The sequence below is a fragment of the Petromyzon marinus genome, chromosome 11, assembly GCF_048934315.1.
Source record: "Petromyzon marinus isolate PM22_M1 ecotype Great Lakes invasive population chromosome 11, UKy_Petmar_22M1.pri1.0, whole genome shotgun sequence".
Lineage (NCBI taxonomy): Eukaryota > Metazoa > Chordata > Hyperoartia > Petromyzontiformes > Petromyzontidae > Petromyzon > Petromyzon marinus.
In genome coordinates, this window is record NC_133677.1 from 13155733 (window position 1) to 13178962 (window position 23230).

Here is a 23230-nt window from a genome sequence, read left to right on the forward strand (position 1 = left end):
TGCTGAACTAGAGAGAGCTGTTACAACAACAACAAGAGGTTAAATAACAGCTCTCCACTGCTGGACCAGCGAGAGAGCTGTTACAACAACAAGAGGTTAAATAACAACTCTCCACTGCTGAACTAGCGAGAGAGCTGTTACAACAACAACAACACTAGGCTAAATAACAGCTCTCCACTGCTGAACCAGCGAGAGAGCTGTTACAACAAGAGGTTAAATAACAGCTCTCCACTGCTGAACCAGCGAGAGAGCTGTTACAACAACAACAAGAGGTTAAATAACAGCTCTCCACTGCTGAACCAGCGAGAGAGCTGTTACAACAACAAGAGGTTAAATAACAACTCTCCACTGCTGGACCAGCGAGAGAGCTGTTACAACAACAACAAGAGGTTAAATAACAGCTCTCCACTGCTGAACTAGAGAGAGAGCTGTTACAACAACAACAACACTAGGTTAAATAACAACTCTTCACTGCTGTACCAGCGAGAGAGCTGTTACAACAACACTAGGTTAAATAACAGCTCTCCACTGCTGGACCAGCGAGAGAGCTGTTACAACAACAACAAGAGGTTGAGGATGATTTTTTCCGCCTGAGGACGACCGCTTGTTGTGTTGCGACCGAAACGTCGTGATTTGTTATTTTTATTTTCCTACCTACGTTATTTTACCGAAATAACCAAAGGGTGTGGATTCCTGCAGTCACGAAATCTTCAAATCAAGATTGAAAGGATCTGTTGTAGCCGCGCTCGTGAGTCGCGGACCCGGCACTCCTTGTCCGCTATTTGGAAAGCCATGGGAACAAAATAATACCCACAATTGTCGTAGCGTCGAATCGACGGGAGAAGCCAGCACTGGGCCGTAGCATTTGAACAAATTCTCCGTGATTTGGCTTCGGAGTAAATGCAGAGCGCCGAGTCTACAGGAGGTCGTGGGTTCGATCCCGACCCTGACACCTTCTGCTGCTGCTGTATATTTGGAGTTTGCGTGTCTCTCTCTCTCATCATCACGGTGGCTAGGAGATGTTAACTACCTCGCCTGGTATACAGGAGGTCGTGGGTTCGATCCCGACCCTGACACCTGCTGCTGCTGTATATTTGGAGTTTGCGTGTCTCTCTCTCTCATCATCACGGTGGCTTGGAGATGTTAACTACCTCGCCTGGTGTACAGGAGGTCGTGGGTTCGATCCCGACCCTGACACCTGCTGCTGCTGCTGTATATTTGGAATTTGTGTGTCTCTCTTCCCGTGGTCGTGTGGATTTTTCTCCGAGTCCTCCGGGTTTTCCCCTCCACATTTAGAGTCAACGTGCGTTCACGAAAATACACTTTCGTTGAGCTATCACTTGTGGCCAGGTCGCTTTTGAAAAAGAGCTAAGTAGCTCAGTGAGCCTTAGTTGGTAAAAAAATAAGCTTAGTTTTAGTTTAGCGTGACGTTTCCTCTAAACAGAACACGTTGACAGACTGCTCATATAAGTGAAATGCCGCTGTATAAAAGAGCCATGCATATACGGTCTATATTTACTCCACGTGGACAGTCGTGTGTATACGGTGCTATTTATACAAACCTGTCAAAATATAGATTTCCAGCACTGATTTTGTTTTGTTTACAATTCGCTCACTGTGCGCGCGCGCACACACACATACACAGCACCCATGGCGAACCTACGTATGCTATATTTGCATGGACACACACGGGGCACACACACTGGGCCACATAACTGCTCAAGCCAAGAGGATTTTTTTTTCTTTCACGCAAGAAAAATCAGAGCTCTGTGGCAAAGAGCAAAGGGAAGCCAAAAAACAAGGGACGAAAACAGAGGCTTCTTTGATAGTCCCGTGGGCCACGTGGGCTGCGAGAGGGCGCCTGGGAGATTGGTAGCGATAACTCCGTCTAAAATGCCACCAGAATTTTGTCTAAAATGCCACCAGAATTTTGTCTAAAATGCCACCAGAATTGTGTCTAAAATGCCACCGCACTGCTGCGACACGGACAGCATTTGGCTGCTGCTATAAATTTGCACGTGACAAGCCACTTCGTTGAGCTATCATTTGTGGCCAGGTCGCTTCTGAAAAAGAGCTACGTAGCTCAGTGGGCCTCCTTACCTGGTAAAATAAAAAAATAGTTTCGTTTTCAAACACATTTCTTAAAAGCTATCCCCACCCATTCCCTGAAACCCCCCCCCCCCCACCTGCCCACACCGCTTCTATCCACCAGCAACATGAATACGTAACATCACAGGGGTGATCAGTAAGTCGCTTCTATCCACCAGCAACATGAATACGTAACATCACAGGGGTGATCAGTAAGTCGCTTCTATCCACCAGCAACATGAATACGTAACACAACAGGGGTGATCAGTAAGTCGCTTCTATCCACCAGCAACATGAATACGTAACACCACAGGGGTGATCAGTAAGTCGCTTCTATCCACCAGCAACATGAATACGTAACACAACGGGGGTGATCAGTAAGTCGCTTCTATCCACCAGCAACATGAATACGTAACACCACAGGGGTGATCAGTAAGTCGCGTGTGGTGGGGTAAAGTTAACCACCACCTCTTCCAAGACACCTGGTCATCGTGGAAGAGTAGGCCAAACAGCCTAGAGAGGCCCTGCCGCTCGTCCACGGGCCGGCAGTCTGTGGCTCTTTCAGGAGACCGCCTCGTCACGTCGTTTATTCACGACAACCGCCGTTTCGTATTCACCACACGGTGCATTGCGGCTCTTGAAATTTCGAGCTCTTTTTTTTGTTGAATTCCAGAAAAACGCCCCCGTCCTGTTATTTTGGCTGCCGAGCCCTGCGTTAGTCAGTGGCCTGAGAGAGAAATCGGAATCTTTGTTTGGCCTGGAGGAGGAATCCGATGAGCTACGAAGCTCTTTGTCGCAGATGTCCAGGGGGAATTGCAGGGCTGCACCTTTACCGTAACGAAGGCAATCCAATTTGTAGGTGCAGCGTCTAAATAACTTACAGTCTCGATTTCAAAAATTTGCATCGCTTCCAATGTCGTTTGCTGCTGTTTGCCAGATGCCGCTGCTGCCGCTGCCTGATGACTCTGATGATTTGCCGAGTCGAAGGGACGGGATTCTCAGGGAACTTTGGGAACCGAAATGACGTGGCGAGGATAACATCAAAGGAGACGAGCTGCCTCTGCACGCGGTTACGATTTGCAGCCGGAGGAGAAAGCGTGAGGAGTGAGTGAGGGGCCTCTCTGGATAGGAAGTGACTAACACCTCAAATATGATGATGAGGAGGAGGAGAAGGGCGGTGGGAGGCGTGTGGGAGGCGGTACAACCGCTTTGGAGCGGGGCAGAGAGAGACATCGGAGAGAGAGTGGGGCACGGAGAGAGAGAGCGCGCAGGGCAGGGAGAGATAGCGGAGAGAGAGAGAGTGGGGCACGGAGAGAGAGATAGCGGAGAGAGAGAGAGAGCACTGAGCAGGGAGAGACATCGGAGAGAGAGAGTGGGGCACGGAGAGAGAGATAGCGGAGAGAGAGAGATAGCGGAGAGAGAGATAGCGGAGAGAGATAGCGGAGAGAGATAGCGGAGAGAGAGATAGCGGAGAGAGAGTGGTGCACGGAGAGAGAGAGTGGGGCACGGAGAGATAGCGGAGAGAGCACAGGGAGTGCGGAGAGAGAGGGAGGAGAGCCGGTGTAAGGAGAGTGCGTGGCGAAGCTCCTCTGTGATTGACAACACTTCTCCTGTGATTGACTTCTCCTGTGATTGACAACGCTTCTCCTGTGATTGACAACACTTCTCCTGTGATTGACAACACTTCTCCTGTGATTGACAACGCCTCTCCTGTGATTGACAACGCTTCTCCTCCTGTGATTGACAACGCCTCTCCTGTGATTGACAACGCCTCTCCTGTGATTGGCAACGCTTCTCCTCCTGTGATTGACAACGCTTCTCCTGTGATTGACAACGCTTCTCCTCCTGTGATTGACAACGCCTCTCCTGTGATTGACAACGCTTCTCCTGTGATTGACAACGCTTCTCCTCCTGTGATTGACAACGCTTCTCCTCCTGTGATTGACAACGCCTCTCCTGTGATTGACAACGCTTCTCCTGTGATTGACAACGCTTCTCCTCTGTGATTGACAACGCTTCTCCTCCTGTGATTGACAACGCCTCTCCTGTGATTGACAACGCTTCTCCTCCTGTGATTGACAACGCTTCTCCTCCACCCCGTGCTCCTCCTCCTCACCCGCCTCGCTGCGGTGCCACCCTGTCGACAGCCTTGCCCGCCGCTGGCATCGCCCGCTCAGCGGCAACCAACACGCACGTAGCTACGTTCCGCGCTCAGCTGTAACACGTTTGCGCCCCTCCCCCGCTCCTCCCTCTCTGCCCCTGAACCGGCCGCCCGAACCCACAGCGCCTCCTCCCTCCCTGGGAGTCGCGCAAGGCGTGCCGGCTGGAGCCCCCCCATCGCCCGCTCCCCGCAGGCCCCATGTTCCACCTGCGGGGGCGGCATGCGTCCTTCCGCCGGGTGCTGCACCGGCATCCTCCAAGCAAGCAGGGCAGCCTCTGCCAGTCCCTGGAAGAGCTGCACGTGAGTACCTGCACAGACCACCTCGCCCACCCCCACTGCTTGCACCGGGGAGGCCACAAAACGCCAACGGGCCCGGCAAAGGAACGGCGCCGTTTGAAGGCGCCGCGGTGGCTAGGAGATGTTAACTGCCTCGCCTGGTGTACGGGAGGTCGTGCGTTCGATCCCGACCCCGACGCCTGCTCTATATTTGGAGTTTGCGTGTCTCCGCGCGGTCGTGTGGATTTTGCTCTGGCGGCGCCGTTGAAGGTGTGATTGATCAGGGGTGCCACAGTGGCGAGGCGTTCACTACTTCGCCTGGTGTACAGGCGGTCGTGGGTTCAATTCTAAAATGTCACCGGAGTGTCGTGTGAGTGCATCGCTGATGATTACTGCGTTACTCTAGCAATGACCGCGTTCATAATTTTTGGCATGCTGCTGCTGTGGTGTAATGGTTAGCAGCGTACTGGACTTGCTATCCGCAGGTCGCCAAGTGGCGAGATGTGATCCCTCGCCTGGTATACAGGAGATCGTGGGTTCAATCCCAAAGCTGATGCCCGGATTTTGGAATTGGCATGTTCTCTGTCCACGTGGTCGGGTGGATTTTTCTCTGGGTCCTCCGGTTTTTCCCTCCACGTTTGGAATCCACATCACGCGTTTAGAGTATTTGGCAACTGATTTTAATGTCCAGACAATGATCGGACACTTCGTTGAGCTCTCATCAGTGACAGCCAGGTCACTTCTGAAAAAGAGCTATACAGCTCAGTGGGCCTTACCTGGCAAATGTAAAAGTAGGTGTTTTTCGTTTATAGTTTGAGTCGTACATTTCACACACTCAGGCTTAATACGAGATAAGCTCCTAGCGAGTCCGGTATCTCTCGCTTGAACAGCCACGCAAGTTCCCCCAAAACACCAAGCGGCCAGCAACAAACAGCACCGTTGAAGGTGTAATGGTTAAGAGAATACATAATTTCTCCCAGTCGGAGGTTGATTAAAACAAATAGAAATCTCCCAAACGGAGACAAACGTGGTTTATGTTCTGGACACCATCGAACATTTTTTGCATGCTGAGGAATCGATCAACTGGTGTCCATGCTAAGAGTTTATCTTGTGTGTGTGTGTACGCAGATAGCGTCACTCCGCAAAACTGTGTTTGTGGTTAGAATATTACTTGAGTCCTTGAATTCCATTTCTGTTCCGCCTGGTCTATGGTTCTTGTGTTTTTTTTAAATTTCCTAATGCATAAGTCCAGTTGTCTCCAAGCTGCTGTATCATAGAGATAGATATAGACTCACAGAGACTCACAGAGATACATAGAGACTCATAGCGATACACAGATACTCAGAGATACATAGCGATACATAGAGACTGGGTGAAGAATGGCCTAAGATTCGTCCACTCCTGGCCAGCTTGGCTCAACAAACTTGGTAATCTAAGCGTGTCGGGCATTCTTAAAATGATGTCCGCCTTTGCCATTATACCCCCCCCCGTCCACGAGCAACGTGTTGTGTCGGGGCACAAGCACGGCCAGATCACACGTCAGAGGGAGAGAGAGCCAGCTCGGGACGGCTGGGCGAGACGTCGGCTCGCCTGCTTTCGGCCGAGCGATGGTCCGAAAGCAGGCTTTGTTTTTTGGTTTATTTTTTATATATCTCAGCTCATAGCCAAATCGTTTTTAAAAGCAAAGTCGGCAGTCGAACGCAATGTCTGTGATCCTGCGTGGCCAGGGTGCAGTGCACAAGCCACGGGAACAAAGACAAAGACACCCAACACGTTCGTCAATAACGGTGCCCTCTCAGTCCCAGGTTAAGCTAGTGCGGGGCCTGTAGCATATGTTGTTACAAAGGGGCCCTAAATAAACAAAAACACATAAATATTAAAACACATACATTTTTTACCTGCATAGTAAAGTAATTGTATTTTTTCATTTGCTATACAGCCGGATAATACGATAAACACCCAGTCGTTCATAAAATTTGAAGGCCGTATAGTACTATAGTAATAGAGCAAGTGCAGAATCAATGAACGGGAATTGATAGCTTACAAGCATTTAGCGCGGGGCCCTTGAAAGTGCGGGACCCGTAGCCTGTGTAGCTACTTTTGTCACTAGGATAATCCGGCACTGTGCCCTCTGTGAAGGAAAATAAATATACGTCGTAGCAGCAGCAGCAGCAGCAAAGAAGTGACAAAGGGCCACATTGCCCAAGACATCGCCTGCCATATACAGCACGTACTCTACATATATATCTCCCAGTTAGGGCCGTGTTGAGTTCCTGTCGCGGGTTTAGGGTGCCCTTCCCGACTTGACTGAGCGCAGGAATCTCGTTGGGGGGTTTGCATTCACGACCGACGCGGAGGCTCGTTGTGTGAACAGATAGGGTCCATGGTTTGTGGTTGGGGTGTTTGTGTATTCACTGTATGCTTAACTTCTTTCGCACCGTACATAGCCAACCGTGCTAATTGTGGAGGGAATGACACCAAACTGAACACAAAAAGCAGTTCGAAAGACACGAGTTTTCAATGTAGATGATTTAAAAGTGCACAGCTCCAGTGGCTTCTTAACATCGGAAGTAAGAGCGTTCCAGACGGCCGACTAGCGCATCTGAAAGTGTGCGGTGCGTTGACCGTCCTTGTTCGATGGTCAGCCAAAAATAAATGTGAATGTGTGAGGGTAGACGAGAGTGGGAGGTCATGAGCTGTAATTGTGTGTGAGTGTGATCGTGTGGGGATGACCCTGCTGAGGCTGCGGTGCCTCAAATATTGGAAGTAGTCACCCCCTGTGAAATGCTGAGGGAGGGTGGCGTTTGTGCACAGACTGCCCTATATGACATCATAACAACAGTCTGGACCACTGGACGGGTTCCACAGGATTGGAAGGAATGCCCTGGTGGTCCCCCTCTTTAAGAAGGGGGACCGCACAGGCTGTAACAACTACAGGGGCATCTCACTCCTCAGTGTGCCGGGAAAGGTCCTGGCAAGGATTATTCAACATCGCCTTGCCAGGCACGCTGATGAGAGGCTTGTGGAGCTCCAATGCGGTTTCAGGAAAGGGCGGTCCTGCACAGATGCTATATTTTCTGTCCGTCTGCTACAGCAGAGGTTTAGGAAATTCCAACAAGACCTACATCTCTGCTTTATTGACCTGGTCAAGGCCTATGATACCATCAGTAGGCCTGGGCTCTGGGTTGTTCTTTGTGCTTTTGGAGTCCCTGACCCTCTGCAGCACAGCGTAACCCCTGCTGTTGAAAGGATATAAAGGCGGCTAGAATGATTTTTCATGACGTCCTGTGGAAATCTCTTCCGCCACCATTCTCCGGCACTGCTCCATAAGATTTCCGAATGGATTCTCACGACCTTTCATGACCTTCCATGACCTTTCATGACCTTCCATGACCTTCCATGACCTTTCATGACCTTGTTCCGACAGCGCGATTGTAAAGCGTCGGAAGGAAAGACGGCAAGGTCATTTAATGGGAACGATGCGTTTATTGATATTCGCTCCGAAATTGTAAACATTCCTTGGCCGAAAACATCTTAAAATATTCGAGGACTGCAGAGCTTGGGCAAACATTGTTGGTGCCGGCCCGTCTGTAGTTCCTCGACGACTGAGAGAGAGACGCGGTGCTCACGGACGTCGACGATGATGCGATGCGTGGAAAGCCAGAACGTTTTACCTTCTGTGCTTCTCGGAGGATCTCGATCAATCGATCGATCTTTATTTTACGTGCCAATATCGCCCTCAATATAAGAGGCATCAGTGCACATTATAGCAGAATGGGACCGGTACAGGGGGCGCAGAGCAAGAGGAATGAAAAAAGAAACGCGTCACGACCTCAGCGGCTAACGCCGACCAAGCAAACTGAATCGCAACCGCACGCAAAGTCAATTGCAATTGTGCGCAATGCTAATCGCATAATAAAGCGAAGTAGTCAATAAAAATTCATTGCGGTGTTCCAGATTTTTGGGGGTTCCGCTCACGAAGGCTTCGTCACCCGAGCATCGTCGGGTGAACCATCCCGGGCTGCGCAAAGTCTCGCCGTTCCCGCGGGACGGAGCGTACAGAATGCACCTGAGGACTGGAGTGAGATGCAGATGTTGCAGGTAGATGGGGGGGGGGCCAAGCCGTGGTTAGGGGAGCAGCAGCCATGATCACCCCTGGTCACGTTTGTTTATTTTTGTATATTCTGCAATCGCGAGCTTCATGGCTCACGGGATTCCTCCAGGACAAACAAAGATTCTGATTCTGAAGGCTGACAAACGACCCTAGTTACACCGACCAACATCACGAGCGGCAACTTTATTTAGACCGTAGGAATCCGATGAGATACGAAGCTGTTTTTAACGGATGTCCAGGAGGATGCAGCGACAGCTGTGCTTCTGACTCTCTCTCTCGGGGCGCTGCTCAGCAGCACCTGAAATACACTGCAGTGCCTTACGCATGTGATGTACGTACGTATGTTGAACTTCTTTCGCACCGTACGTGGCCAGCTGTGCTAATCGGAGGCGATAGCCGTGAATAGCTTAGTCAATAAAGCCCGTCTCCCTGGGCTCAAGATTGCTTTTGTGTTCCTGGCGCTGTCGTCATAGGCCAACCGTGAGAACCTTCCCAGAGTTCTTTGCTGTGCGATGCGGTCACTCTCCTGGGGGGGGGGGCAGTGGAGCGCTGCGTCAGAGTCGCCGTGAGACTTCTGCGGCTTTGAAACGCGTTGTGTGGGTGGACACGTTGCATAAAAAAACAGGGAAAAGTGTAAATAATTAAATCGCTTTCGTGTTTGTTTGTTTGTTACGTAACCAAACAAATCCCACGCGTTGGGTTAGCGGGGTGGGGTGGACGACCAAACGTCTCCGGTCAGGGCAGCCAATAAGGTCAGAGGCGTTGTACCGCAGCACGAAAGCTCACCCCCAAGATGTTATTTCCAGCACTCGCTGGGATAAAACACATCTTGTCCTGCCTGGCGGTCACGTGACCAGATTCAGACACGTGGCCCTCCCAAAAAAAAAGTGTTGGTAATGCTCACAAAGACAAAGATCCCCGTATAGCCTGAACAGACTGTTGGGGCAAATGCTGTAAGCGAGCACCCATGAAGGACGGCACGGCGCGCGAGGGGTGGGCGGCCAGCACCACGCCCGGACATTTTTGTCTCCCCAGGTCCTCATTTGAGGCCGAGTCGACCTAGGGGAGGCCCTGGACCGGTTCAGAGAATCGTCACTGGTGTTGGTCGTGAGCGGGAATTCCAACTCGGGTCGTGGGGTTCGTTGCGCGGCGCGCTAACCGCCACGCCACACGCACAGCGACGTTTTGCGTCATGTGAGCTCGTAAAAGTTTGGCCCAAGGCGAGGCCCTCCAGGCCCTGGGGACCCTGGGCAGGAACACAAATGGGGGGCGCTGTCATTATAACTTTTGTATAGTAAAACTTTAATGAGGTTTTTCTTCAAATCATTGACTATGAAACTGTAATACCGTGGCTTTCTCGAGTTATATGAGCCTCGTATCCGTCCCAAGTGAAACGCGTGCCAGACCCCCGTCATTCATCGGTCACGGTTGGACCTGTACCCCCTGCCACGAGCTGGCAATCCGGCCCGTGACCGTGCGAGCGATGGCACCGTGGCCGTGACAGTGTGGCTCTGTGCTGGCACCGTCTACCTGCGCTGACCCTGGAACCAGCCGTGACCTCGGGGGGGGGGGGTCACGGTGGATCTATCACCTTGCCCACCCGTAAGCCAGCCAGCCAGCCAGCAAAACTTAAAAAAAATGTACGACGGGAAACCGGAGAACTCGGAGGAAACCCTTGCAGGACAAGGGGGGAACATACTTACAGTACTCCACAGAGAAAGGTGCCCGAGTCGGGAGTCAAACCCAGGCACCTTCTTGAAGTGAGGCTTGAAAACACCTGGATAAAAATCACGAGAAACGCAGCCCTTTACTCGGCAAACATAACCAAAACGTACGCCGAAACTCTGTTTCAAAGTTTGTATTCTCCCAGCATCATTCTCGCTGCGTTTCCTGACCACACCTCCCCACGACCTCTCCCACATTCCTGCCGGCTCTGCCGAACATTTCCCCTGCCCGTCTCGTGGCTTGCTGGGGTGGGTGTGGGGCGAGTGACACGGAGAAGGAAAGCATTTGGGGGCGAGGAGGGGGCGTTGGGTATTTGACCGACAGAGATAAGATATTGGCGCTCAAAATGTATTGCTGCAGAAGGATACTGCTGTTGGACCCAAAGAGTGGCCAGCGTAGAAGTAAGAAAAATGTTGCACATAGAAGTAGACAACCTGACGATAGGGGGGGGGGGGGGTCAGTGACGGTACGGAAACCGACACTATTTGGACACGCATATGTAGGATGGACAACAGCAGGAGCATTTTAAGTGCGTTGTTCAGAAACATGTAAGGAACCGCAAAGAGAGGAAGAGCTCACAGAGGATGGCTTGGCGACAACATCACCAGAGACTGGTGCCAGAAAGACGTGGGCCACCACTTGGGCGCATTGGCACAAGACACAGAGGAACGCGGAAACAAATGACGAATTGTTGCAGTGGAACACCTACGGGGGGTGGGGGCTGTCTGCCCCATGGAATCGTGATGATGAGCACGACGACGATGTCGGGAGCCGAGATGGATGGAGCCACAAGTGTCTGGCGGGGGCTGCCTGGCGTCTCTCACGAGCTCTGCGGCCACGCGCCACCGCGGGGCATCTGGGCCGACGCGGGGCCCGTTGGTTCGGAGTTAACGTCTCAGACGCCACAGGGGCACCTCGCTGGCGAGATGTTAACTACCTCGCCCGGCATGCAGGAGGTCGTGGGTTCGATGGCGATATGGACGACTGCTGAATATTTGTGGTTTTGCGTGTCTCTCTCTCTCCCTGTGGGCGCGTTTGTTTTTTCTCCCGGTCCTCGGGGTTTTTTTGCGTGCACGTTCAGAATGAACATCACGCGTTTCGAGTGTTTTGCTGCTATACATTTGCACATTATTAGCAACTTCGTTGAGCTATCATTTGTAACCAGGTCACTTCTTTAAAAGAGCTATATAGCTCAGTGCGTCTTACCTGGTAAAATGAAAAATAGTTCAGTTTTTCGCTATTAGTTTGTAGCTATTAGTTTGTAGCTATTAGTTTGTAGCTATTAGTTTATAGCTATTAGTTTATACCTATTAGTTTATAGCTATTAGTTTATAGCTATTAGTTTATAACTATTAGTTTATTAGTTTATAGCTATTAGTTTATACCTATTAGTTTATAGCTATTAGTTTATAGCTATTGGTCGTGTAAATATGAAATCACCTCCTTGCCACAAACCCGCTCCCTTGGTCTCTTTCTCCACTTCTTCAGTCTCCATTGTTTCCCGTTCGCGACAAATCTCACCCCCCCCCCTCGCCGCCCCGACCGCTGTCCCCCAGCCACCATCGTTAAGTAATTAATTAGTGAAGGTGGCCTCACACGACCCTCGCTCGAGCCGTGCGATTGCGCAGGACTCACGGTGGGGGGAGTGTGGGGGGAGGGTGGGGGGAGGGTGGAGGGTTGAGGGGGAGTGGAGGGTGGAGGGTGGGGGAGGGTGGGGGGGAGGGTGGAGGGTGGAGGGTGGGGGGGTTGACGTCAGCAGGGACACATTGAACTTGGCTCAACTCTGTGGGATGTGGGCGTTCGTGGTGACGTCACTTCCGCGCACTTGGTCGCACGTACGGCAGGTAGCCAGCCAGCAAAACTTGTACAAAAAAATATGACCAGAAACAGAAGAGCTCGGAGGAAACCGGTGTAGACCAGGGGGGAGCACAAACTCCACGCATGAAGGCACCCGGGTCGGGAATCGAACCCAGGGGGCCTACTTTCTGTGAGGCGCGAGTTATTCACCCCAACCTGCCACCCTTGCCGCCCACGATGCAGATTTGTGAATCTCCACCACGAGCCGGGCCGCGAGGAGGCGAGAGAAGCAGAGCTAAGCGAACCCGCCCGCGTGGACGACGTGATTGTCCGTCGGCCCTGTTGCGTGTCCGAGTCCTCTCCGCGTGCTGCGGTTCTCCCGCCGGCGAAACGCTCGCCAGAACAGAGAGCGATCGAGAGATCTCCTGTATCAGGGCCGTTCATACAAGGGGTTGTGGGGGCCTGGGCCATATCCCACCGTGCGGGCCGCCCATCCGCCGGCAGTATTCCATCTGACGCCGTGACGACGAAGCACGGGGACCCCCCAAAGCGCGGGGCCCGGGGCGGTCTCCCCGATTCGCCGTGTACCCTCGGGGCGGCCCTGCTCCTGACGAGAGGGTCTCGAGATTTAAAAGAACCTCTCCCGCATAAATGAATGACATCAACGTCATCAGCAGCATCATTGGCATCATCATCAGCATCATTGGCATCATCATCGTCATCAGCAGCATCATTGGCATCATCATCATCATCGCCAACAGAATTGCTGCTATCAGCAGCAGCAGCAACGGTGGCGAACTGCTCCAGGTAATGCCCCAACTGAACGTTGCGAAGCAATGGCAGGGATCGAGTCGCTGGACCCTCCCCCCGCTCCCCTCCCACGAAAACCACAGAACCACACGCAGGCTGGCAGTGGGGCCACGCGGGGCCACGCAGGGCCACGCACTCACGTAGACGGTCCCCTGCTGCCTTAGCTCGGTGCGGGGGGAGCGGGGTGGGGGTGTTATCGTCGGCTTTGGAATGATGTAGTAGTTGCTCCTGTTTTGCAACGTGTATATTTTCGCACGTATTCTTTTGCACCGCACGTAGCCACCCGTGCTCATCGGAGGTGTCGGATGTGGCATCTGAAACGCTCCTTTTTAAGAGACGTGGACTCGCGGCAAAGCTCGCCACAATCACCTGATTCTGCTCACGTGGCCGTGTTTGAATACCTCGCGAGCCGTCGAGCAACTTCACGCGTAATTACGATTTTCATCCATCGTCGTGCCTCTCACTTTAAGCGAGTTGCCCCTGAGCCAATGACAGAAATTCAACGTTCGCGTGGCAGGGGCCGGCCTCTCAACTTCCAATCCGCCAGCTGTGGAGGGACGACGATGGGTCCCCGTGTCCGCTCGCGAGAGGGATTCGAACTTGCAACCTTCCGCTCGCGAGTTGGAGCGCCGGAACCGCCGTGCCGTCCGCGGCGATTGTGCAGCGGAGCGGGCGAAGCCGCACACGGCCCCCGCACAGCCACGACAGACCTTGTGGGGCAAGTGCTGTGAGCGGGCGGCACCTGCGTAGGCCGGCACGGCACACGATGGCGGGGATGTGCGTATCAGCACCACGCCAAGCCGCCTTTGTCTTTAAAGTAACGATGTTTGCGCTCTGCACCAGGTACTTATTTGAGGCTGAGTCGATCTAGAGGAGGCCCAGACAAACGCAGCATCTCACACACACACACTGACGTCAGCACTCGGTAGCATTTCAAAGTAATCGTCACTGGCGAGCGGGGAATCGACGTCGCGGTGGCTGGGCTCCTAGTGGCTTGCCGACGGGTCAATGGACGCGCGCCGGGGCGCTGCCTGCCGGTGACAATGCCCCGGGGGCTGTCTCTTGGGCTGCTGACGAAGCCCTGCGAAGTTGTGGAGCCGGACCGTCACCATCACCGCTGCCGCCACCGCCACCGCTGCCGCCACCCCTTCCAACGCCACAACCACCGCCGCCACCACCACCCTGCCGCCCCTGCCACCACCCTGCCACCACCCCCCCTGCCACCACCACCCCTTCCACCGCGGCCCGCCGTGTCACGGCCCGTGACGTCGGTGTCTGGTCTCGCTTAAATGCTCTTTTGAAACCGGCTTTGGCCAGAGCCGATGGAATGTGCATAATTGATGTCGATTTTCGCAGAAATGGGAAACGGGTTCTGGGATTGGGGGTTTGAAGTCCACAAGCGCATAGCAGTTGATGCGTTTTAATCGGCAGATGGGAGGGCGCATTGAGATAACCAGGTGTTTGTTTCCGTGCGTGTTCAAGTGCTGTGGCCTAATTGAAGTTCATCAGAGTCATCGTAAGCCATAGTTCAGGTTCACTGCCGTCAGTCACATTCATCACAATTAACAATAATTACATTGTTCACATGAACATCATTCTCACCATCATCATCATCCCAATAAAGCTCTGTCGTCCCGACAGTTTTGTTCCTTCAACTGAAGAAGGCTACTTGTGTTGTGGCCGAAACGTCGTGAGAATTTAATTGTTTCATTTTATTATTTTATTCTCATTCTACGCGACTTTACCGAAAGAACCAAAGAAGAAAAATCGTCATCGTCGTCACGTGGTGGGGAGTCCCAGTGGAGCACAATCTACTGTTGTACTGAACATCTATGCTTCTAGATCTACGCCCCGCCCCCCCCGGCTTCACCCAACGCGTTGAGGTAGGGTCAGGTGACCCCCGCGACCTGCGTGGGCGTGGCGAGGCCCTCTCAGCTCGCGGCGGAGCTGAGCGCGCGCGCTCACCGGCGTCGCCACGGCAACGCTGCCGTTGGCATCACCGCTGCCAAGGGGCCACAGGCAATCATTCGAGGGCAGGGTCCATTATTTATCAATCTCTTTATTATTTACTTATTATCACGCCTGCTTGTTTACCCAGGAAGCCTCGCTGACTCCCGTGACTCTTTGATTTTTTTTTCCGGAGGGTCCTGCCAAGTGTTCGTAGTAGAGGGGGCGGTGGAGGGCGCTGATTTATTCCGATCGAGCGATGTTTATTCCCCACTGTTGGTGAAGACGTAGGCCACACACCCACCGCTGCCCGAGCGTTGCGGCCTCTCGCTCGATCACCGAGCACAAACTGTGGCAGACAGATGCGGATACCTGATTATGCACAGATGTACATTTTAAAACTCTCCAATGTAACCCAAAAAAAAAACTCCAGCAGCGTATGACCCTGGTCATCCAGAACAGACCCGTACAACGGATATCGACGCAGTGCCCCGATCCTACAAAAAAAAACAAGGAGACATCGAGCGATGATACACCACTCCGCTGCTCCTGACATCTTGCTTGACCACCTGAATGATAAATTGTAGCCGTCGCTCTGCGTCGACATAGTAAGCCTCCTTCTCTCGTTCCGCTAATCCGAGGGGCGCGCGTTGTAGAAATCTGAATCGCGTTGCATCGTGTTAGCGCCCAAGGCTCGGAGGGCCACTTGGCTCCTCTCTTGATGTCTGTGGTTCACAATCCATGCCCAGGCTTAGAGAGCCAGACCGAGTCACGTTGCTCCGATTCTTAATTTTCCTTTGCATGCAACGTGCACGGCACATTACGTAACCCAGCAGTTCTCAACCTTGTTTGGCTACTGCACCGCTTGTTGAATTTTAGTTTCAACCCAGTATCACCCCTTGCCTGACCCAATGTGGTTCTGAGAATATTGAACGTCAATATTTTAACCAAATGTCCATTTTGTGAGGTATCCTTACTCGCTAGTAACTGCAAGCGAATAAAAAATTCAACGGACGCTCCGCACGCCTGACGTCATTTTTCCCCCGTGCTCGCCGGGCACTCTCGGAAACCGCTTTGTGTACCGCGATCGAGCTCAGAAAGGGGCTTTTATTTCGTTCTAGCTCACCACATGGATCCAAATGTCATCGTAGTTATTTTATATTGGCAGAGTCACGCGTGATTATTCACCGATGGCTCTCACGTACGGTACAATTTCACACATTTACAAATCGCCTCACGGGGCCCCTTGGGACATTGCCACCATCGTGTGCAAAGCTCCACAGGTTGAAAAACACTGACGCAATCGGAAAATCACACACACACAAGTAGCGTTGCCCCTTACTGCGAAACTACTCCAGACGATGTAACACAGAGTGCCCTCGTGATGGCCTTGAGCTGCAGCGGTGTCGTGAATAACCAAACTGTGCTCGCCGTTGTTTTAATGCCACCTCTGGCGAACGCAAAATCCATGGACGTGTCCAGTGAGAGTCACGAGGCACGTCACGGGAAGGAGAATGTCTCTCGGCAAGAGCGGAGAGCTACGTGTGAATGCATTGCGCACAATGGTTGTTTCATTATTAAGGCACGACAGTGGCCAGATTCGAACTATCTCGTCTGGTAGACAGGAGGTTCGTGGGTTCAATCCCAACCCTGATGGCTGTATATTTGAGGTTTGCGTGTCTCTCTCTCTCCCTGTGGTTGTGTGGATTTTTCTCTGGGTACTCAAATCCCCCCCCCCGCCTCCCACACATTTAGAATCAACATTACACGTTCAGAGTATTTGGCTGCGACTATACATTTCCGCATGATAAGCCACTTTGTGGAGCTATCGTTTGTGGCCAGGTGAATAAAAAAAATAGATGAGTTGTAAGTTTAATTATTATCATTACTTATTTGATTTTTAATTACTTTTTTGGTGACGCTGTCCACACCGTGCCCTCACAGCCTATAGCACCTGCTATGCATGGTGATTGCCTTCTTCATAGCCACATTAATGCATCATTGTGTGCTGTGAATTAGGAGCATTGCGCAGTAGTGTAGCGGTTAGCGCTTCGCTGTGCTACAAACCTGGCGATTGTCTGAACCGGTTTTGGGCCTTCCCTAGGTCGACTCAGCCTCAAATGAGTACCTGGTGCGATGTGTAAACATCGCCACTAGGGAGATAAAGGCGGCCGGGCGTGGTGTTGGCCACCCACTCACTCGTGTGCCGTGCCGGCCTTCATAGGTGCTCGCTAACAGCACTTGCCCCTACAGTCTGTTAATGCTACACGGGGGATCTTTGTCTTTGTGTGTGTGACCAGCTCTGTGTAACTTCATTGACACTGAATGCATGTTTTGGTTGCGAATGTTCCGGAGAGTTACGCGTGTTGCAAGGAGGCGAAACTGGGCCCACGGATTTAGCCCTTGTTTGTGTCACGGTTCCAATTGAAATATTGTTCATGATACAGGTTTTTTTTGGGACTAGATCGACTAAATATATAAATGTGTCGTTAACTTAGTAAGGTTTGTCGTGTAAACAGAACATGTCAATGCGTTACTAGTACAGCACACCTGTGTGTTGGAGAGCACAATTCTGTTTACGTGACAAACCTTACTAATTGTTTGTGTTGGGTGGTAGCGGGTTTAACGACACGTATACATTTACGCAATCTAGCCCACAAAAGCCTGCATTATGGATGATATTGGTCACGAAAGCCTTCGTGTTAAACTAAAAGATTTTTGTAAAAATGGCTATTTAGTTCATAAAAACATGTTTGGATGCTGTTCTTATTTAATTTACGGGCGGCAGATAATTAATGCCCCCATGCTGCACAACTGGTGGGCGCTGTCCGCGTAGGGCCCAGTGAACTGAAACTTTCTCGCTCATGGCTCGGTGGGACAAAGGCCCCTTCCCAATCCAGTGGCAGCTGTCAGATTAAAGGAGAAAGAGCAAAACGTGTAGGAAACCTTTGAGCATTGGAGCCGCACGCACGCACACACACACGCACACACAAGCACGCGCACACAAGCACACACACACAAGCACGCACGGAAAAAAGATCACCCGTATAGCCTTTGATAGACTTTAGGGGCAAGCGCTGTTAGGGAGCACCTATAAAGGCCGGCACGGCACACGATGGGGTGGGTGGCCAGCACCACGCCCGGCCGCCTTTGTCTCCCGAGTGACGACGTTTACACACCGCACCAGGTACTCATGTGAGGCCGAGTCAACCTAAGGGAGGCCCAGGACCGGTTCAGATGATTAATCGTCACCGGTGTTGGTGGCCGTGAGCGAGAATTGAACTCGGGTCGCCGGGTTCGTAGCGCAGCGTAGCACAGAAAAGATTCGAATGAGAGACTACGGCGAACAGGCCGCTCCAATTCACCATCCGCCGTCGCTCAGACCCCTGTAGCGTCCTCCCATGCAGCAGCCCCGGGAGGATCCTCACACCGTACACTATTCGGAACGTCGCAAAGACGTCCGTGCATGTCTAGGCAGCTGTGCTGTGTTATTCAACTCCCTTTGTCGGGGGTGTAAACCTTTGGCGTGCTGCGTTACGGCCACTCGAGGCACGTCGGCAGGGTGACATTCACATCCGTCGGTAGGATCTAACTTAGGCTCCGCAGATCTCTCCGTCCTGGTGCAGCCAGTGGACAAAAGGCCAAGGCAAGGGATCCGCCCATGCGAGAACAGCACCCGTTGACTCCCGCGTTCCGTCCTGCGAGGAGGTGGAGGAGAGTGAGGGATGCCGCGCTGTGCGTTTAAACTCGGCCCCCGAAGGGCCTGGTGGTCGACACAACCCCCGCTACAAGATGGGCTCTTGTGAAAATCCAGTTGTGCATTGCGTCCTGCTCTCTTGTGTTGCACTTGCTGGTTACGTTTGCGAAGGTCTGTGCCGACCTCCAGTTTGCAGCCCCGAAGTCAGTGGTTGAAATTCCACGTTCCGACAGAGTGCATCCATGGGGGACAGTCACTGTCGACTTGACCCCATCGCGTGGTTACTAATTTTTTTTTTATTCGACAAGAGCGAGGCAATAACAACGGCGGTGGTGGGGGCACAGAAATTCCGCGGGCACAAAGCCCCGAACACAGAGCTCATGGATTGGGGGAACGAGGGGGGGGGGGTTGATATTGGCACACTGCATCCCACGTGCGGGTGATCGGGATTTATTTTTCACATGGGGAAGGGAAGGTAAATGGAGAAGGGGCAAAGTAAAAGGCAAAAAGGGTGGAAGGGGGGGTTTATAAAAGCAAGGTTTAGCAAATAAAGTAACCTACGTGCACCAACTGACCTGGTTGTCTATACGTGTACAGCAGTGATCACTCCACGATGGGGTGGTACCTCGAACGTCCATCCCCTCCCCGCCCCCCCCCCGAACGTGGTACCAATTTTATCGATCCTGAATGGACGATGGGCAGAGTCAACCCCCCCCCCCCCCCCAACCGAGAGTTGAATTCGCAACTTTCCCATTGGGAGCCGCTCGCTTTACCGCTGGGGCCACCATGGCCAAATTTAGTTATACGGGTTTAAAAAAAAAACATACTTAAAACTCTGTTCATGTAACATTGTGTTAATACATCTATTACATAAATACATTTACATTTTACACGTGTAGGCTTTCACGCCCGATATTATTCGCGATGAAGTTTTTTGTGGGGTTAGATCGTGTAAATGTACGTGCGCCGTAAAACCCACCTTGACCCGACCACAGCCATGTATCAATTCTGGCAATCGACCAATGAAGCCGATGGTAATCACCGGCGAAACGTGAAATTGTAAGCGTTGTTGGTTTGCTCTCCAACACACAAGCGGTGCTGCTGAAGTGGTAACTCGTTGGCACGTTGTTTGTGTCTCTCAGGAGAGTGAAACTCCTCTTGTCGGGTGTTGAATCATAATCTTGATTTATACCAGAGGAATCCGATGAGCTATGAAGCTCTTTTTCACAGATGCCCAGGTGGGGTCCGGATCAGAAGGTTACAACAACAAAAAATACAAAAACACGATAAGAGTGCAAAGTAAACAAATTACAAAATATAAACTTTTTTTTATCTTGCCAGGTAAAGCCCACTGAGCTATTAGCTTCTTTCTCAGAAGCGACCTGGCCACAAATGATGGCTCATCAAAGTGGCCTATTGTGTGGAAATTTATAGCAGAAGCCAAATCATCTAAAGAATGGGGGGTTGCTGTTCTCAGATCCTTTTTCTGGAAAATATAACTCCTCTAGTCCCCGCGCATGGACACCCGGAGAAACACGGATAAGGGAAGCAGCTCCTGCCGTGTCTGAGCCACCCCTGCCGCGTCTGAGTCACCCCTGCCGCGTCTGAGCCACCCCTGCCGCGTCTGAGCCACCCCTGCCGCGTCTGAGTCACCACTGCCGTGTCTGAGCCACCCCTGCCGTGTCTGAGCCACTCCTGCCGTGTCTGAGCCACCCCTGCCGTGTCTGAGCCACTCCTGCCGTGTCTGAGCCACCCCTGCCGTGTCTGAGCCACCCCTGCCGCGTCTGAGTCACCCCTGCGCGTCTGAGCCACCCCTGCGGCGACTCAGCCACCACTGCCACGTCTGAGTCACCCCTGCAGTGTCTGAGCCACCCCTGCCGTGTCTCAGCCACCCCTGCCGCGCCTGAGCCACCCCTCGTGTGGGCGCCGAGAAGAGGAAGAATGCATCGTAGTGGATGAAGGCGGATAAACGTCGTGGATGAAGGCGGATAAACGGATCGATGTGGGGCTACGGAGAAGAGCCGATACTATGGAGAAAGATGAGAGGAGTTCTGCTGGTCTCTAACGCAGTTGCGCGCCCTCTGCTGGCGTGATGGCACGATTCAATAATATCTGGAGAAGCGAGCAAATCAGCTACAATACCAAATGGAACATCTTAAGAACCACGCGTGTTCGGTCCAGCTTTGTATGCCTGCGGGACTTGGATATTGAAAAAGACTGACAGAGATAAGACATTGGCATTCGAAAGGTATTGCTACAGAAGGATGCTGCATCTAAACTGGACCCAAAGAGTGACCAACGTAGAAGTAAGAAGCTGATGCAGGCAGGCAGTCGTGGGAAGGAAACTGACACTGTTTGGACACACGTAGGAGGGACACCAACAGGATCATTAACAGTGTGTAAATAAATGCAAACCGCCACTTATTTCAAATGTTTCTTGCCGTTGGTTTTTCACACCTGATAATGACCGTTTGTGTTATGGTCGAAACGTCGTGAGAATTTTTATTGTTATGTATATTTTATTATTTTATTGTTTCCATTCAACGTGACTTTACCGAAAGAGCTAAGAATATAGTGTGTTGTTGTTCAAAAAAATGGAAAGAAGCGGAGAGAGGGGAAGACCTCACAGAGAAATGGCCTGAGGACGACAATCACAAGAGACTGGTGCCAGATAGACGTGGGCCACTATTCGAGCGTATTGGCTCAAGACAGAGAGGAACGTGGAAACAAATGACGAAATGTGCGGTGGACACCTAAGGGGGGCTATCTGACCCATGGATCGTGATGGTGATGCTGGAGGACCAACAAAGGCATGGGAAGTTCATGCAATCCTAACTCCCTGCAATGAAACGCGGTCACCGCAATGTGTGACAGCCTGGCACAGGACAGCGGTGGGCCTCGAACCCATCATCCCGACATTCGTGAATCCTTCACAGAGATCCACGGCTCTTCCGCTCCGTGCCGTGGATCCCGAAGGATTGGCAGGTGATTTAGAGGGATAACAAAAACACTCGAGTGGTGTCCCACGCCGCCGTCTGACTTCTTCGTTAAGGTGACCGTGCGGTGCTGGGGATTGAGGATTCACGTTCAGACTCCGAGTGGAGAGACGAGGAGATGGGGCGGTGTGTACGGGATGGGGCGGTGTGTACGGGATGGGGCGGTGTGTACGGGACGGGGCGGTGTGTACGGGACGGGGCGGTGTGTACGGAACGGGGCGGTGTGTACGGGACGGGGCGGTGTGTACGGGACGGGGCGGTGTGTACGGGACGGGGCGGTGTGTACGGGACGGGGCGGTGTGTACGGGACGGGGCGGTGTGTACGGGACGGGGCGGTGTGTACGGGACGGGGCGGTGTGGAGGGGATGGGGCGGTGTGTACGGGATGGGGCGGTGTGTACTCCCGTGACGCAGAGCAATAGGAACTGTTGCTGGCACTCCGTGTGTCTCCACATTTCTCTCTCTCTCTGTGCGTCTCCACATCTCTCTCTCTGTCCGTCTCCGCGTTTCTCTGTGCATGCTTTGTTTCTTTCCCTCTCTCTCCCTCAGATACTTTCCGTGAGTTTCCATGCCCTAGGCCGTCTTTGCTATCCACAAATTCCGTTTTCCTTGTCCCCCCCCCCCCCCCATGTCTTTTGATCACCCCAGTGGGCCTCACCTCCCCACCAAGCCTCCTACTCAACCAATTTGCGTTCAGTTTTGTTGTTGTTGTTGTGCGCGCATTAAAAAACTTGGCCCAAATTATAAACTTTACCAAGCGGAGCTTCTCGCAATCACCGCCCTCTGGTCTGGATGATAACTGCAGATGCGCAGTTATCATCCACGCCCCCCCTCTCCAAGGATTCCTGATTTGCGTAAACATGCGCTCGTCACGGGACGGCTCCCTCTCATGCCGCGGTCGTGGTGTGCCACTTAAGTCTGCCCCGTGCTGTCCACCAGAGACACGAAGCGACATTAAGGAAGTCACATCCTGGCTGCGGAATTCCACAGCCCTCGGTGACCCCGCGGTTTCCTTTGGGCGCCGGCCCCATCCTCGGCGGTGTGCGTCTGTGGTACTCCCATTCACGTTTGGGGCGCCGCACCATCAGTACCGGAGCATCCCCTGGCTGCGAGCGATCTCCACACAGCCGCACGCTGTAAATGTTATTGCAGCCCCCTACTCTACGAGACGTCTGGCAAAAAAGCATTACCAGGCGACAGCGTGTACTGAATTCTCTGGCACGCGTCATGATGGGCACTGCAAGATCCGACCGTGTCTTGCCGGTGCTCGCTAAACTGCGTTGGCTTTCGGTTGCCGAATTAATCATGATGAGGTCGCACTCCTCACACACAAAGTGCTCGCCACAAGTCAACCGCAACACCTCGCTGATCTCGTCAAGGAGCATAAACCACCATCACGCGGACTGCGGTCATCCTCACAGCGGCAGCTTTTGGCACGACATCGAACAAAGCCGGTCACCGCATCGCGCGCTTTCAGGTGCGCTTCTGCGGCCGTCTGGAACGCTCTTCCTTCCGATATTAGGAAGCCATCGGAGCTCTGCACTTTTAAATAATCTAGATTGAAAACGAATTTCTTTAGAACTGCTTTTTGTGTTTAGTTTGTTCTCCTTCCCCCGCACC

The 23230-nt window shown here is 52.4% G+C and overlaps 1 protein-coding gene across 6 annotated transcripts in view; it reads left to right on the plus strand.

Moving 5' to 3' along the window:
- The window catches only part of LOC116941200 (regulator of G-protein signaling 14-like), a 173273-nt gene that overhangs the window by 12802 nt on the left and 137241 nt on the right, over positions 1-23230 (plus strand). For 2 of the 6 annotated variants that reach the window (XM_076066392.1, XM_076066394.1), the window contains exons 1-2: positions 3319-3650; positions 4373-4549. In XM_076066392.1, the coding sequence (XP_075922507.1) occupies positions 4448-4549 (102 nt within the window). In that variant the 5' untranslated portion in view covers positions 3319-3650; positions 4373-4447. Of the gene's footprint in view, positions 1-3025; positions 3197-3318; positions 3651-4372; positions 4550-23230 lie in introns of those variants that run through there. The other 4 variants (XM_076066391.1, XM_076066393.1, XM_076066390.1 and 1 more) reach the window with 3 other exon arrangements.